This window comes from Trichosurus vulpecula, chromosome 3 (genome assembly GCF_011100635.1).
Source record: "Trichosurus vulpecula isolate mTriVul1 chromosome 3, mTriVul1.pri, whole genome shotgun sequence".
NCBI classification, from domain to species: domain Eukaryota; kingdom Metazoa; phylum Chordata; class Mammalia; order Diprotodontia; family Phalangeridae; genus Trichosurus; species Trichosurus vulpecula.
Window position 1 is genome coordinate 105,811,552 of NC_050575.1, and position 17,823 is coordinate 105,829,374.

General features: G+C 45.5%; 1 protein-coding gene across 9 annotated transcripts in view; it reads right to left on the reverse strand.

The window, feature by feature from the left end:
• Positions 1-3,035: 3,035 nt before the first annotated feature.
• The window catches only part of LPIN3 (lipin 3), a 30,103-nt gene continuing 15,315 nt past the window's right edge, over positions 3,036-17,823 (reverse strand). For 3 of the 9 annotated variants that reach the window (XM_036750990.1, XM_036750988.1, XM_036750989.1), the window contains 8 exons: positions 14,326-14,395; positions 13,263-13,355; positions 13,055-13,107; positions 10,135-10,267; positions 8,973-9,121; positions 7,730-7,816; positions 5,713-5,865; positions 3,627-4,939 (listed from right to left, as the gene is read on the reverse strand). In XM_036750990.1, coding sequence (XP_036606885.1) covers positions 4,348-4,939; positions 5,713-5,865; positions 7,730-7,816; positions 8,973-9,121; positions 10,135-10,267; positions 13,055-13,107; positions 13,263-13,355; positions 14,326-14,395 — 1,330 coding nt within the window. In that variant the 3' untranslated portion in view covers positions 3,627-4,347. The other 6 variants (XM_036750994.1, XM_036750997.1, XM_036750995.1 and 3 more) reach the window with 6 other exon arrangements.

Genomic DNA, 17,823 nt, shown 5'->3' on the forward strand with positions numbered 1-17,823 from the left:
GGTGTGGGGAGAGGGGGAACCTGACCCCAGAACACAGTGGGTCCCATTAGAGAGGGCATGGCACGGGTCTTTTCCAGATCAAGCAGAGATGTGGGAGAAATGACACTCACCCCTTTCATGTAGAAGATCCTGCTAGGTCTCCCTTGTTTTCTTTTGCTATTATGTGTTTCATTTGGATTTGAAATTGTTTGTTATGTTTGGGGAGGGCAGGAAATGGATTAAAGCTTCTTGCCAGTCAGAAAGTGATCCCTTTGGTTATGAGAAACAGGACCCAGAGCTGAGGGGACATGGCAGGGTCATGCCTGCCTCCTCACACCACAGCCTTTGTCCCAGGGCTGTCTCCATAGGAACTCAGACAGATTTGGGGATCCTTTCTGACTTGGAAGAGTCAGTTACTAGACCTGGGGAAGGTAGGGGGCACCAGACCCCAAGTCATAACAGCTCTGAGGCACAGACAGTTAGGGAAGAGGGAGAAACTACACTTCCTCACATGCAAAATCGGGAAGTTGACCCAGATATTCTCTAATGTCCCTCCCACCTTGAATAATTCTTTTTAGAGTTCTGTGACACAGTAAGCAGTTGGTTGACTTCCCACACTAAGCCAAGAAGGCATCCTGTGTTAGGTCACTAACCCAGGGGAATGGGGAATGGGACAAGCAGGCAATGTACATTCCCCCACCCCAATGCACCATCAACCCAAGAGGGAAAAGGGATTTCATTTTGGTTCCTCAGGATGGTAGCATGGATGGAACTCTGGACTGGAAATCAGGAGACCTGGGTTCGTGGCCTGTCTCTGCAACTGTGTGACCTGGAGGCAGCTAGGTGGCACAACAGACAGAGCATAGGACTTGGAGTCAGGGAGACTAGAGTGGCAGTCCTACCTCACTTACTAGCTATTAGGACAAGATGTTTAACCTCTATGTGCCTCAGTTTCCTCATCTGTAAAATGGGATAAGCATAATACTTCTCAGGGTTGTTGTGAGGGTCAAATGAGTTAAAGTGAAGCACTTTGAAAAATTTAAAGTGTTACATAAATGCTAGTCATTAAGTAGCAGCAGCAGCAGACGTAGATGACGGCAAGACATTTCACCTTCACTTCCTTACATGTAAAATTAGAAAGACTGACCCAGATCATCTCTAATGTCCCTCCCACCTGGAATATTTTTAGGTTCTACAAAACCCACGCTGAGCCAAGAAGGGTTAAATGTTAAGTCACTAACTGGATCCTGTGAAAGCAGAGGGCAAATTTGGGGCAGGGCATGAGGGCCCAGGAGATGAGGATGGCATAACTTGTTTCAGAGAAAGAATCGCTCAGCCACTCCCTGAACAAGCAAGTCCCAAGGTTGTCAGCCTCTCTGACCACTGAGCAATATCCTCTCTACAGCTCCCAAGGTGTTGGGAAGGTCCAGAGAGACAGAACAGAGACCTCTACTACCTTGGGAGTGAAATAGCTGATGCCTAAAACCCTGTTGTTCCTCACCCCACCTCTAAAGGGGTCTGAGAGGGCTAGGGACTGACTGAACAGGCCAACATCCTCCAGGAAGACCAAAAGACTCAGGTCAGGGTCCTGCTGTCCACATTAACTGGCCCTAAGTGCTAAGGCAGATGTTTCAGTTGTTTGAGCATGTGCTTCATCTGGAGGGAGGCATAGAGTCACCCCCCCTCCCCCCATGCATACACACTTTTCATGGAGAAAAGAGAGTTAGACTATGGGAGAAATCCTTCTTACCCACATTTATAACAACCCTTATCCCTGAACACAAGCCATGCCCCTGCTTGCTACACCCACGTTTACCCACACTTTATGAGTTTCCGAATATAAGCTATTGTCCTGCCCAATATACCGACGCTTAACCCGCGCTTTACTACAATTCTTGTTCCTGAATATAAGCAATGTCCCTGCTCACTAAACATTGCTACTCACATTTCATAACCCCTTTCCCGGACTATAAACTGTATCCTGGCTCATTAAACATCACTACACTTTCACAAGGCAGTATCGCACAGTGGTGAGAGCCCTAGGTGAGTACCTGGGTTCAAGTACCCTCTGATTAGCTGCCTTCTAATGTGACCTTTGGCAGATCATCAGCCCTCTACAGGTCTGGGTTTCTTCATGTATAAAATGAGGGGGTTGGATTAGAATAGTTCCCTGATTCCATTCCACTCTACTGCTCTGGATTTCTATGATTTGGTATTGAGTTGCCCCATGGTGATGCCAATCATCCCTCACACTGGAATCCCAAGGTGGTGATTCCATTTCTGTTCTCTGCCCTCAGAAAGAATAACCCAAGATAGCATGTGTCAACACATACCTGGGCAGGGGGGAAGGGAGAGGAGGGCAGGAGGAGCTAGAACATTTTCAATGGTGATCTGTCCTTTGGGCCAACAAGATGAGGGGACAGGAGGAGCCTGGGAGAGGGACGGACAGGTGGAGACAGAAGAAGCTGCAAGGGAGCCAGAAGGTGCCTTAGAAATCACAATGATAACAAAAGTTGGCATTTACATAGTTCTTTATGACATTTTTGCAAAGCACCTTACAAATATTATTTCATTTGATACAACAACCCTGTGAGTTAGGTGCTATTACTACCACATTTTATACAAATAAGGAAACTGAGGTTTGGAGAGGTTAGTTGACTTGTCCAAGGTCTCACAGCTAGCGTCCAAGTTGGGATTTGAACCCAGTTTTCACTCCTAATCCAGTTTTATCTACTATACTACACGGACACTCACAGAGACCTAGGATTTTGAGCTTGAAAAGACCTTGAAAATCATTGAGTTCAATCACTTTACAGATTAGGAAGTGGGGGCCCAAACAAAGGAAGTGACTTTCTCAAAGTCACAAAAGTAGTGAGTGATAGAGCCAGGATTTGAAGCCAAGTTTCCTGACTCACAGGACAATACACCTTCCACTGTACCAAGATGCTACTTAGGGAACGAGCTCAAAAGGAAACGACCCTATGAATGAGGGATGCATAAACCTGGACAATGGACAGACAGGCAGGTCGAGGCACAGAATAAATTGCAAAGGCCGCTACACACTTCATGGTTTAATCTCTTCAGGGCAACAAGACAGATCTCTTTCCACACTGGGTCCTCTCCCCTCCCCCAGCTCTAATGCTGTATTCCCACATCCTATGAACTAGGGCAGGAGAGATGGCTAGAGTCAGCTGGCCAGGCAGCAGGGGCCCCTTTGGGCCTGGCCCCAGAGGAACCCCTGGGCTCATGCTGCCCCCAACTCTGCTACTCTGATCAATGCTATAGATTCCTCCATCACAGCCCATGCTGGGACAAGGGCATGTGAACCACATTGGGACTTCGGGTTCTGAACTGGGCCCTCATGCAACCCTGGGAAAATAGAAGAGACTCTTGCCTTCCTGAAGTGTGCGCGTGCGTGTGCATGTGTGTGTGTGTGTGTGTGTGTGCGTGTGTTTAGGGGTAGAATGGGTGGGTAGAGGTTCTAATCCAGGCTTGGGATGTCATGCAGGGGAAGTTTAAGTAAGGGATTCCTCCAGTAGCAGAACTGGCTATACTCTGGATTGGACAGCATCACACTGGGCCCCACTTTCACAGGAGGAAACATGAGCTCCACAGTCTCTCTGAGCCGGTCATACCTAAGGGTGGGAAAAGAGAGTGAGAAGCAAGGACTGGCCCCAAATCTAGGCCCTGCGGCCAGAACCCGGCTCCAGTCAAGGGACTGCGCTCTCTGGCTTCACCAAATCTTTTCTCAGCTGGAACAGCACAGTGACAGGACCCATGATTTCATTGGAAAATAGATCTCACTAGTGAGGAAACGTCTTCTGCCAATGCAGGTTGGTACCTCCTCTGCCATTTACAATTTGAGAGGTGCCCCAAGCACTGAGAGGGTGAGGGACTTGCCCAGGATCCTCCAGCCAGCATCTGTGAGTCGGGGCTTGAACCCGCCTGCTCTCTGTTTAGCCACAATGGCTTCTCAGCTGAGATAAGAGCTGGCATTTGTAGTGTGTAACGTACTCTACACCCATCACCTTTGAACCTTCGCCCGAGCAGCCCATGCTGTCGATCCCAGGCCTCTCAGACAGGGCGGAATGAAGGCAGGAGAGATGAGAAGTCCCGGGGGGCTGAGGCTCGCCTGAACCAATTGCTTTTTTTTTCTTCTTAACCTATTCTTTTTAAGCTTTTTAATTCTTTTTAACCAAGTGTTCTTGTGTGATAGAAGAGAACACAGCTGACATTTATAGAAGGCTTACCATGTGCCACGCACTGCGCTAAGGACTTTACAACTATCTTCTCATTAGATCCTCATGACATCCCCATTTTACGAGTGAGGAAACTGAGGCCAACAGAGGTGAAGTGACGTGCCGGGGGTCACATAGGGAGTAAGTGTCTGAGGCTGGATTTGAATTCAGGACTTCTTAACTCCCAGCCCGGTGTTCTATTCCAGGTGCCATCTAGCTGCCACAGTACAGTGTAAAGAATGCTAGCTCTGGAGTCAGAGGAGCTGGGTTCAAATTCCACCCCTGATACTTGCTCCCTGTGTGACCTCGAGTGAGTTCTTCGAGCTCCCTGTGCCTGAGTTTCTCCATCCGTTCGATGAGGGGGATGGACCAGGCAGTCGGGCTCTGATTTGAGAGTGACACTTACGTGGTCTTGTGGTTCTTGATAAGCTCCTGAATAAGCTCTCCTTGGGGGTTGACAGTGAAGATTCGGGATTTGGGTATCCCTACCTGAAGATAGGTAAAGATATCCTGGAGAAGAGCAGAGAGAAGTTGGAGAGGAGGGAAGGAGGGACCTGACCCGACCCGGCCTGGCCCGGCTCAGAAGGTGGGGGGAGGGCACGCTCACAGTGGCACGGTTCCCAAAGCCAGCGAAGAAGGGATTTCTGTGGGGCAGGAACAGGTGATGGATGTCAGTCAGGCATGCAATCTTGAACACCTCGGGCTTCTTTTCAATCATCTCCCTAGGGAGATCAATGGGCAGAGATAGTAATAGTGGATCCACCTGGTGACACAGGTCCTACTGCCACTTTACAGAAGAGGAAAATGAGGATCAGGCTTCATAAGCTAACAACTAACACATGTAAGAGGTGAGATTTGCATACAGATCTCTCCTAACTCTAAGTGTAGTGCCACATAGGGGATCAAGGTCTTTAGCCCTCTTCCAAGGAGCTGAGGGAAAGTACTAAGAGGTGGACATGATGTAATGGGAGGAGCTTGTGATATGGATCCAAGAGACCCAGGTTTAAATTCCAGATGGTTGTATGACAACGGGCACGATGCCTCTCCTGGACAGTTTCCTTAGCTGTAAAACTGGGATAATATTTATCCTATCGAAATGATAGGAAAAGTACTTTGTAAACCTTAATGATGAATGGTATTGATTGAAATTGGAGAACAGGAAGGAGGCAAACAACAACTGAAAGCCTCTTGGATCTTGTTTCTGATGGTGAGAAACTTCCACATATAGTCCATCACCCTCAGAAGTAACATCCTTACAGAAGTCTTGACTTTATCCTCACCCCATAGGCATCTAGAATCTTCTAGTGGGTACAACTTCCTCAGCCAACAGGACCAAGCTCCAAAGTGCCCAAGATAAGGGGACAGAGACCACCCAATGTCACTTTGAGCTGTTCCATACATAGCACAAGCACTCAATAAAGACTTATTGATTGGTTGATTCCAGGGGCATCAAAAATTCTAATGAATTTGTATAGGGAGAAGGGTTACATTTTACCTGTGAAGGGCAGAGAAGAGGCTGCTGGGGGTCAAGAGGAGGGGGCCTTTGGGGAGAGCACAGCCCTGCTCATTCACCCACTGCAAGTAGCTCCTGGTGAGGTCCGCCATGCCAATGGATCGGGTTGAGCAATAAAGGAATTTGTACCCGTTTCTGGAGAGAGACCACAGAACCTGTTATAGATCGTCCCCTGGTGGCCACCAGAATCAGCTCTCCCAATAAACCCTGCCAGGAGAGCACATACCAGCCAGCAGGGGAAATCTGCCCTGAGACAATGGCAGGCACTGGTGCCCAGAGTTATGCTCCTCTTTTCTTCTCTCTAGAGACACTACGAGAGATGCTCTGGGCAGGACTTTCCACATCTGGGATGCCACCTTCAACATCACCAATGGCACAATCCAGGGAAGAGGCTCAGACCCAGAGGGAAAGGTCAGAAAGGCCTTATGGTGCTCTGAACCTTTTGGACCCACTCTCCCCAAGTAACAGGCAAAGACTTAGGCCAATGTCACTTGCCACAGCTGCCCCTTCTCTTCACACCTTGAAAGCAGGGATTGCCTTGTTCTTCTATTTGTATCCGCAGCACTTCAAACAGTGTTTCACACATAATGAGTGCTTAATAAATGCTTTTTTCATTCATTTACTCACATTCATTCATTTATTCATTCACACCCAGAGGGGCCAGAACATAAGCCAATGTAGAGAAAAAGCAAAGCATAAAGCTGTGGCCCAGGTTACAGAATGGTTAGGGGGCCTACAGCTATTTCACCTGAAGAAGGATGACTGAGGAGGCACTGAAGCCAAGTCCTGAGTGCTATGAAGGACCCAGTATGATAGAGAGGAACAATTGTCCTCTGAACTCCTGGTGAATAGTCTAAGAATAAATGGCATCCTACTGTAGCAGAAGGGACTGAAGAAACTTAGGAATAACAGAAATCCGCATAGATAAGAGAAACATGCATTTCTTAAGAATTTGGCTCTGGGTTTTAAAGAAAACTTGCAAGAGTTTCAGAAAAGAGAGACTAGACAAGGGGTGAGGAACCTGTGGCCTTGAGACCACATGTGGCCCTCTAGGTGAAGTTTGGATTCAAAGGGCCACACTTGAGGACCTAGAGGGCCACATGAGGCCTTGAGACCACAGGTTCCCCACCCTTGGACTAGACCTTGAGATCTCTTCTAATCCTCAGTTCGTAAATTTCTTTTCTCCCTTCTTTGGTGGTGTTGGAAGGGTTGAATTAAAATGGCTGTTGTAGATTTTAAAGGCTTCCCAAGGGGCCTGGGTGAAACCATGGCCTGTTACTTTCACCAGCCACAAGGAGGAAAGGGCATGTGGAGAGCCTGGTATGCCGTCCCAGAAATTCCCGGTTATCCTGCCAGGATCAAGTTGTCTCTCTCTGAAAGTGAGCTACCATGCCACCCTAGCTTCTTCTCAGCTCTTGAGGTCGAACTGAGCTACTAAGAAAAAATACCAGGGGAAGTCTCAGCCCCTATTGAATTATGCCCTGGTTTTCTCTCAAGTGGCAGACACTGCCATCCTGTGGCAAATCTGGTCTGGTGCCTATCTCCCTCTCCTCCATCCCTCCTGCCCCTCCATGATATCCATGATACTCGTTCTCCCAGTCAACCCTGCGGGGACAGCAGATGAAGTGAGCTCTGGGGCACTGAACAGAAAGTCTGCGTGGAGTCAAAGGCAATGCCATGGATCAAAGGCAACAAGAACAACGCTCTTCAGACACTCTAAAGGCATTGTTAAGAGTCGGAGATGCTGAATTCAACATCACCAAAGGCACAATCCATCAGGTGCTGGCATCATTTCAGCTGAAGGCTTTTTTTCCCCTCTCACTTTGCCTTTCCAGTTAAGAAATTGCTAAGGATCAATGCCTGGGACAGAGACTGGAAGCCCAGATGGCCAGCCTAGTGGGCACTTGTTCCTAGGCAGGAAGGAAAGCAGACCTGAGCCCCTTCCCTCCCAAAGCAGGAATCCACTACAAGAGAGCCCCAGCCTTCCAGAAGCACTCACAGGTGAATTTTGTGGTAAAGCTTGATGATACCCTGGTGAGTCCAGTCCTTCCCCAGCTGGGGCAAAATGTGACCCAAAGCATCAGACCTGAGAGAAAGAGAAGTCAGGCACACAGAGACAGATTGGGCCCAGTGCTGGGACTTCAGGACAACTCAAATGATTAGGTTTATCTAGCACTTTCTTCACAACCACATTATGAAGTAGTGCGTTTCCCCATCTTCCAGATGAGTTAACTAAGGCTCACAGAGACACGGTTTGCTCATGATCACATAGCCAGCAGGTATCAGAGATGGGATTCAGCCCTAGGTTTCTTCTGACTCCAAATGCAATGGTCTTTCCACTACTCTGGGCTGTCTCTCTTTGAACAGGCTTCCAAAAACTCAATAGCGATCATTGGATAGGAGCCCAGCTCCCAGAACAGTATGATTATGAGCGAATGAATGAATGAAAAAGTATTTACTAAGCACTCACTATGTGCCAAGCATTGGGTTAAGTGCTAGTGATACAAATGCAAAAAATGAGGGAGACAAGAGCAAACCCAAACCTTTAGATCAGGGGTCCACACATTGGGACCTGAGGGCCAAATGCAGACCCCTGCCTTACTGCCCAGAGGAGCTAGGGATGGATCTTTTACATTTTAAAGCATAATCACACTTTATTTAAAAATAAAAGCATTCCTAGTTCGTGGGCCAGACAGAGGCAGGCAGCTAGCCACGGTGTGCTAACCCATGCGTTGGATCATCCTTCTGATTGATCAGAGGGAGCTTGCTGTAGCAGATGGGCTGCTGGACTTGGAGTTAGAAGGAGCCGGGTTCTCATTCCATCTCAGACACTTACTAGCCAGGCGACTGCAGGTAAGTCACTTAAACTCTCTGACCCTCATCTTCCTTAGTTGTAAAATGGGGCAATAATAGCAGATGACACACGTCAAACACTTTGCAAACTTGAAGTTCATAATGTAGATGTGAGCTGTCATCATCATCATCATCATCATCATCGTCCATCTTTCCTCCAGGGAGCTCTGGTCAGCCATGTAGGAGGAAGGTGGACACCATAGCCACTTCATTTTTTAAGCATGACAGTACCCAGTCACCTTGGCATGGTTCCCCAGGCCTCTTTCACTCTATTCTTAATGCTTCAAGCAGGATTTAGAAAGTGTTTGACTATTGGGGATCACAAACCCCCCTTCCAACCTCCCACTCCAACACCTTCCCCCTTCCCTACTTTTCTTGCTGTTTCTTACTTCGTGATGGTCCCATCGATGTCTGAGATCACCACCTTGTCGTACCAGTTCCACAGGTAGATGTTGGCATGGCAGTGGCAGGTGCCCTGGAACTGAGTGGTCACACTAAACACCACATCATTGGCTCCCTCCCTCAGGTTTAAATCTCGCTGGACAGTCCAAGGGAACCAGGGTAGAGTCAAAGGCAGCTCCAGAAAGACCCAATACCTCTCCAGTTTGAGAGATCTAGCCTAACTGGCCTCCTGCCTCCCTCTACCAGCCTCTGGACTACTGTTAGGAGTTCTCTTCCTCTCTTCTTTCTTTAAAAAATCGTTTTAAATTGAGCTCTTTCAAGAGCATGATTATTACTTCCCAATGACTCTTCACCCCCAAAGAGAACCCTCCTGTGTGACAAAGTACAGTTAAGCAAAATAAATCAATATATTGGCTATGTCTGCCTCAGTCCCCACCCACAGTCTGCCATTTCTCTGATGAGAAGCATATTCCTCTTTTTTTCTCCCCAAAGGTACTCCTCCCCAACCTAGAGCCTGGCCAAAGTCAGACAGAGAAAGACAGAGATGCAGCCCCAGCCAGCTGGGAGTACCCAATCTATGCAATAGATCTCTATATGTTCTCTCTAGCCCCTCCCGACCCCTATGCCGACACTGCATAGAATTTATATAACAAATGTCCATGTATGAGTAAGTGTTCAAGGCTACTTCATATCACACATGTCACTGAGGAATTGGAGATCTTTCCATTAGAATGGGATACATTTTGATGGAGGCTGCAGGAAACTTCTCCAAGTAGTGGAATGCTCTAGACAGCCTTGTCTCTAGGGGAAGGTGAGAAGGGAATCCAGGATAGAGGCTGTAGTTATGGAACCCCACATATAGCCAGCTTAGTTTGGCCACAGAGCTGTACTTTTTATAGAGTAGACCCAAGGAAATATCATGCAAAGGGTCATCCTAAATGCCCATCGCATAAGGCAGTACTACAGCTTAGCACAAAAGACAGAGCTTAATGAGGCCCCAGAGTATTTTTTTAAGGCTACCCACCTCTGCCCGGACCACTTCTTTCCCCCAAACTCCCTCTCTCCCATTCCTGAAACATGGAAACATGGACGCTTTCCTGGACCCAGCCAAAGGCAGGAACAGCCCAACCCTCCAAACCTTGAACTTACAATCTGATCAGAGGAGAGACGAAGGGACTTCTTGAAGGCAGAAATATGACTTTGAGGTGGGGGAGAAGGGGCATTCAAGACCACCGGGGTGCTGAGGGAGTTGACTTCAATAGATGAGACATCCATGTTCAGTCTGCAGGGAATCCAGGCCTCTAAGGTCCCCCCTCCTCCCAAGGTTTACAATAAGAAGAACCACTTCCACCCATTAAATCACAAAATGACAATACCATGGAGAATAAGTTCATCATGTAACTTGGGGAAACTCAATTCATCAGGCCCCCCGATCAAGCCTTCCCTCCCTCTCCCACCTGCCTGGTTTCAACTCTACCTCCCCCAAGAATGGCTCATCACCAAGAGCCTCATCATAGAGATTGCTTCTACTTTGGTACCCACACTTCATAAGTACCCTCAGTTGCCTCTGCCCCTCCTATTGGAGGGCCGAGCAAAAAACTCTCAAAGCCTTCCTTTAAGGGGAACCCGGAAGCCCAGCCAACTCTTTTATCCCCCCCCCCCCACTGATTGTTTGGTTTTAACTCCACAACCATCATCATTGCCCCCCCCATAACCTTTCTACCTATCCCCCTCGCCCAGCTTTTCCACTTCTTTTTGTGTGTTGTCTTACCTCTATTAGATTGTAAGCTCTTTGAGAGCAAGGATTGTCTTTCTTTTTCTTATTTGTATCCCCAGTGCTTGGTTCAGTGCCTGGCACACAGTAGCCATTTAATAAATGTGTAATGTATTATATTGTATTAATCTACATCAGATTTGTACTCAGAGGAACTGGATTCAAATTCTGACTCTGCACTACTACCTGAGCCACTCTACCATTCCCTCTCTAGGAGTTAGTTGCTCTTTTATAAAACAAGGCAGTTAGATTAGATGATCTCTAAGAGCCTTTTTGGAGACTGGGGATACAAAGTGAGGAACTCTCAATGAGGAAACTCCTTCTACCAATGTGAATCTGTAAGTATTTTGCAACTTAAAGTCTTAGAGAAGGGGTTCTTAACCTGGGATCTGTGAATCTGGTTTAAAAAAATATTTTGATAACTGTATTTCAATGTAATTGATTGCCTTTGTAACCCTGTTTATTTTATTTTATGCATTTAAAGACTATTCTGAGAAGGATTCTCTAGGCTTCTTTACACTATCAAAGGGGGTCCATAACACCAAAATAGGTTAAAAAGTCCTGACTTATGAGTGTTGCCTATGGTACTGAGAAGTGGAGGGCCTTGCCCATATGTGGTGGATGCCAGGATGTACTGGAGCTAAGACTTAAATCCAGTTCTTTCTGACTTCAAGGCCAGTTCTCTATCTGCCTTTCAAGAAGACTATTATACTTAAAACCAGGGATGTACTGGTAAATGTTTAACAAATAGCTGTTGGGGGGGGGGGATTGGGGAGAGGAGTATGCCTATAAACACACAAGTTTAATTTGCCTTGTTAACATTTTATCCATCACTTTGAGTCTAGACAATCAACCAAACAATAAATCAAGCCTTGATTTATAGCATTTGCTGATTACAGAGATGTGAATGTGTGTACTGAGAATTTACCAATCAAATGCCAGGATGAACTGGCCCTAGCACACACCTCTACCATTACTCCTCTGAGGCAATCCACCGCATTTTGGTGAGCTTTAATTTTTAGCAAGTTTCCCATTTGTTGTTCAGTCATTTTTCAGTTGTGTCTGACTCTTTGTGACCCCCATTTGGAGTTTTCTTGGCAAACATACTGGAGTGGTTTGCCATTTCCTTCTCCAGCTCATTTTACAGAGGAGGAAACTCAGGCAAACAGGGTTAAATGACCTGCCCAGGGTCACATAGCTAGTAAGTGTCTGAGGCCAGATTTGAACTCAGAAAGATGAGTCTTCCTGACTTCAGGCCTGGTACTCTATCCACTGCGCCACCTAGCAGCCTATCAAACCTAAATTTGCCTCTTTGCAATTTCCATCTATGGCTCCTGGTTATGGAGGACAACAGGACAATGTTCTTCTGGATACACTATGAAACCTCTCTCCTCACTGTCCCAAAAAATCCCTAGAGTGCCCTTCCTTCTTAATGTATATCAGGACCAAACCTAACCTGGGGAGTTCTTCCTAGTATGTAATCTGTCTCACCTACTTCCGTTTCTTTGGTGTAAATGGAAAACAAATGATTATACCTCTTTATGCAATAGTGTATGTTCTAAGTCCCCTCAAAGTACATAGAAAAGACTATGACTTGAAGGACTTAATCTGCCCATGATTGAAGGCACTAAGGTTTTGAGAAAGAATCCAGCTTCACTGGGCCCGTGGGGCAGGTCCACAAGGCATTTCTTGCCAGGCATTGCTTTTCCTAGATGGGGCAGGCTTTGAAGTACCAAAACCATAGGGTTGACCCAGTCTGACAGAAAAATCTTTGAGCTGAGATTCAAAGGTTCTGGTCCTATATTTGTCACACGCCTACTCTGTGACCGTGGGCCAATGACTTCCTCAGTGGGAACAGTCATCCCTGGCTACCTGGTGTCCTGCAGGTGACACCAGGTAAGGATTTCACCTAGTGAAATCCCTGTGAAGACTTCATGAGACAGTGTGTGAATACCTTGGAGAGAGGAAAAAGTAGTAAAATGGTTGGAACACTGGGCTTGGAATCCTGGATTTGAATCTTGCCTCTGACAATGATTAGCTATCTGATGGTGAATAACCCACTTAACCTGTTGGGGTACCCACAGACAATTCTTTAATACTCTAGGGGCAGCTAGGTGGCACAGTGAATAGAGCACTGGCCCTGAAGTCGGGAGGATCTGAGTTCAAATCCAGCCTCAGACACTTGACACTAGCTGTGTGAACTTGGACAAGTCACTTAACCTCCATTGCCTCGCTTCCCCCTTTAAAATAAAAGACTCTAATGCCCTTCCTGGGGGCCTGACCAAGATAACTTACACCTGCTGGATGGAATTCTTCTTTGAAGTAGATGCCATCTCCTGGATTTCATGCTGCAGGGGAAGAGTTTTCCCATGAGCCCCTCTGTTAAAAGGAAAGATCCTATCCCTGAGGCCAATCCTACCTCCCCTAGGTCTGGGCCCTTCTAAAAGGGCAAATGGAGACCAGACCTTCAATCCCAAGGGCCTTCCAAGAGGTTATCACCTACCTCCTCAGTTATCGGATCCTTTAGCCCCCAGGAGAACCACCAGCGGCCACTCTTCTTGGGCATTTTCTCCTTCACCAGCTTGTCAATAGTGCTCTGAATGCCAGACAAGATCAGGAAGGACACAGTGGGCAGGGTATCTGCCAAAGTGGCTTCAAGGACAGGCCTCTCTGAGGAATAATCCTCTCAAACAAATGGCACCCACCCAGTCTCCACTGGAGACCCACAATGAAAACTCTTTCTGGATGAGTTTTCTGAAGCACCTCCCTGAGCTCTCAGGAGAGATTACTTTGTCAGGGGAGTATGAGACTTACTCCAGAGGGCGCTGCTTTCAAAGCTTGAGTGCTGGCACTGCCCCCCTAGCTCAGGGTACTGATTAACCACAGTGTTCACTGGTCTAGGCCTCGTGGTGGGTCGAAGAAATATCAATAATAGAATAGAAATGATATGGTACATGCTTGCTGAATAAGTGGATGGAAGAAGGGGATTCAGGAGCCCTTCCTCCCACCCAACAGGCCAGAACACCTTACAATAACCAGAGAGGTGATACTTTAGGGGAGATGGCAGGACTTTCAAGAATAAGGGACTCCCTATACAGAGTCACCAAGTGCCTGAGAGAAGGGTTAACAGAAATTGCTGTCCTTCCTTCTGACTCGTGACCCATTCAAACTTCCCCCCAAGAAAACTATGGATGACTCCCAAGGCCACTGTCCTCAGTTCCTAGGATAAGGCCATCTGAACCAGTGACTCTGTGAGCAGTTTCCTAGGAAGTACAGAGGGAGAAGTGATAGACAGACAGGACAAACCCACTGAGTCAGGAAGGAACTAGGTGAATTGGTTTGAAGGATTTGGAAATTCTCTGTTCTGGGATTCAGAATCAGCCCTAATTTGGAGCTCTATCCTTTCTTGGCTAATCCCATAGGAAGACTAGAGTTTTATAATGGAATTTCCCACTAATCCCCTTTCTCCTTGCTCTCCACCCTTCCCGAGCTCCCTGTAATGTTACCCAAACCCTCCCTATGACCATGCAGGAAAGATAGATGGAGAGGGAGTTCTGCTCCTTTACCTTGGGCAAACTCTTCTGAAAGGCCTGAAGGGACAGGATCATCGGGGCAGCTACAGCCCAGTTGTAATGCCTAGAAAGGGGGAGTAGGGAAGAAAAGTAACTTCCCAGGAACAATGGCCAAAAAGGCAAAGCCTGGCTATGGATGGGCTTGAGACTGAAGGCCCCAGATGAGGTTCAAGGCTGGAGCTCTCCATCCACAAAAGGACCCTGGGCTCCCATTTTCAGTTACTTTGTTTAGACTCTGAGAGGTTTCACATGCAATAGTAATAAACCCTCTCTCAAAGCCCAATCAAATGTCCATGCTGTGTGTGCTGTGTGATGTACCATAGAAACTTTGTTTCTTGAGACCATCAGCTGCGAAGGCCCAGCAGGAACCCTGAAATGCTGGTGACCTGGGCTCTGATGATACTTCTAAACAGGATAAGCATCCCAGGCAGTGTGATGGAACTGCTCCTAAGAGTCAAGGAAATAGATGGGGCAATAGAGAATCGTAGGTTGGTCTTCTCAAAACCATCATAACACAGAGAAGAGTGCAAGTGATTCTCCATGTTCTGGTATCACAAGAAGGCAAGATATATCCGAACAAACCAGAAATACCAATACCTTAACTAACGGAAATGCTTCAGTACGACTGACGCTGAACACGAAAATAGGCAAACCATAAGTATCCATGAAATGAACTGAAAGTATAAACACTTTCTTTGTGTTCCAGAACCATGTTCTAACAAAACTGGAAGCACATCTGACCGGTTATGGGCAAGGGTCTCATACTTTTTGTCAATTGTACTCTCAGCTCCAAGTCACATGATAATGTATACCTAAGTAGCACAGGACAATTTAAAAAAAAAATTTCATTCCTAAGCCCACATCAGATGAAATAAGAAATGAAATCAATGGGCTACTAAAATCTGAAGAAGGAAAAGTTGAGGACCCTGAGGTCACAGAAAATCTTTACTTTTTAATGCAAACTCCAGAAATCCTACTTCATAACAAGGAAGATGACAAAAACAGTACTGAAGTCCAATGACCTTGAAAAGCATATTTAAGACTGGAACTCTGGAAGGTTCTTTTTGAGCTTGATGGCATGAATCCAATTGGTAGACCAATTATACCAAAATAGAGTAATAAAAAAGCCAGTTCTGCTATAACCATTATGAACAAACATACTTAGCCACAGCATTTGACAGAAAAGCATAAAAACCATTTCTGAACCTGCAGACAGTAGTATATGCAGCAGCTGTTGCCATGGTAGGAAAGGTGGAGCTATCAAGGAATTTCTCCACCAGCCACCCTCCCCAGGCCACCATAGTAGAAGTAACTTGAGAAAGCTATTGAAGATCTGTGGAAAGGCACTGAAAGATCTAACTGGTACGGACAGCTGAACATCATATTGTGCAGTTAAAGGCAACAAAAAGGAAACATACGGAAGTGACAAGAAAAAGAAAAGCCTATCAGAAATTCTGAACTCCCTAAATCAGCAAGCGAGGGCCAAAGGTAAAAGGTTAAGTGCTACAAGGAGCTGAAGCAGCCCAAAAAACAAATTTAATAGTTCAATATCAACTAAAAACTACTCCAGAGGCTTAAGAGATAAATCATAGGTGGGAAAGAACATCTAAAGAAAGGGGATATGAGAAAATTCTGGTCATCTCCATGGCTGCAAGATGGGGACTAAACAAGGCCCCATCATTCCTTTCAGATGTACATAGCCTGGTCTTGACACAAAGTTTCAATTGAGGAAATAAGGCTAGAAAAAATGAGAAGACACATTAAAAAGAAATGATGGCTCCAAGAATGCATAAGACAGACCCAGAAGAAGAGAATAACTCCACAGCATGTGCAAGCAAATTCTCAAACAAATACCACTTTGCCACAAAGTCTAGAATTCCTGGAAGAAATGAAACAAAAATTTTTAAAATGACATCATAAATTAAATAAGAGCTCTAGGGGAAGGAATTGGAAGAATAAATAGCACAGTATTCAAGAATCATACTCCCTGAAAATTAGAATAGATTAAACAGAAATCGATGAATCTATGACAAGAAACATTAGAACACAAACAAAAAGCCTTTAAAAAAGAGAATTACCCCACCAAATTAAAAGAGTCAAACTAAAAGCTACTTCTAAAAACAAATTAAACAGTTTCATTTCATGGAATCTTCCTCCAATGTTATCAAAATGTTATTTGGCTCAGTAAGTGTAAGATTCTTAAAATAGGCCAAGAAAGGACAGAGATTGAAGCTTGAATCACAAGGTTACATGGAAACAATGGATAAAATCATATCTAGAAATACTCTCATCTCCTTCAAGCAAGACAAATGAAGCATAATGATTTTAACGCTGTGGTTTACTCAGCTGAGACAGGCATTCTAAAATCAAAACTGACTAGGAAGAACCCACGTAGAGCAATTAACACCTGTTCAATATTAGTCTTAACCTCAGCTTTCAAAGCTGTAAAATGGATTGTAATCATTTTGCGGCATACCCTAACAACCACCCTCCTGAAATATTAATAAAACATAAAGCCCATTACCCTCTCGAAAGATCGATAACTACTCAAAAGGAGGAAGAAACTTGACAAACATGCTTAGAGTACATGACAGAAAGACTTTTGGAATAAGCAGACATCACTTGACCAAACAGTCCTAAAGACTGATGAGAGGTACATGGCTTCAGACCACTGGACGGAGTTTATGAGATGACTAAGATTTAAGAATGGAATTGAGAAGACTCTCCTCAGGTGATTATCACAAGAACTCAGTCAACAATATAAGGATGAGTCATGCAGGTTTATTTGTGCAAAAGGAGGTGTTTGTGATGGGCATTCAGGACCAGATCATTACCCAAAAATACTGAAGGGAGATGCCTGAGGCTTCCAGACTTAGTGATCAATGTATACTATGCAAGGAAATGGTAGAGAAAGTGCAACATGTCACTGCAGGCTGTAAAAATTTAGTACCTACGAAATACCTAACAAGACATGACCTGGTGGCCAAAATTATGCATCAGACATTTACACAGATGTCAAAATTGACTAGAAAATTCAACTCAAACTATACTGGCCTCAGACCCTTATCACATACTGAACAGTTGCCCACAGTTGTGTGGACATAGCATTGACTCATAAAAATTTAACATTTTTAATAGATGTTATCGTCTCAAGTATTCATAATTTCCAAGATTTATGGAATGAAGAGATTTCAAAGTACACAGACCAGACTGAAACAATTAAAATCTTTTGGACTAAGGATGAGGGGCATTCTATCTTTGCCATTGGAGATGTCCTAAGGATGCCGTCAGTGAGCCTAGCTTACATCCCAATGTTGCTATTCAACTACAGAAAGCAGCTATTCTGTCTACCTGGGCAAGAGTCCACAGAATTAGATTATAATAACAATAGATTCCAATACTCTTATTCGATTATTCCATCTACCTGTGAAAGTCTGCAGAAAATTAAACATAAAAGAATCATAGTAGGAGAGAAACTTGCCCCAGGATGGG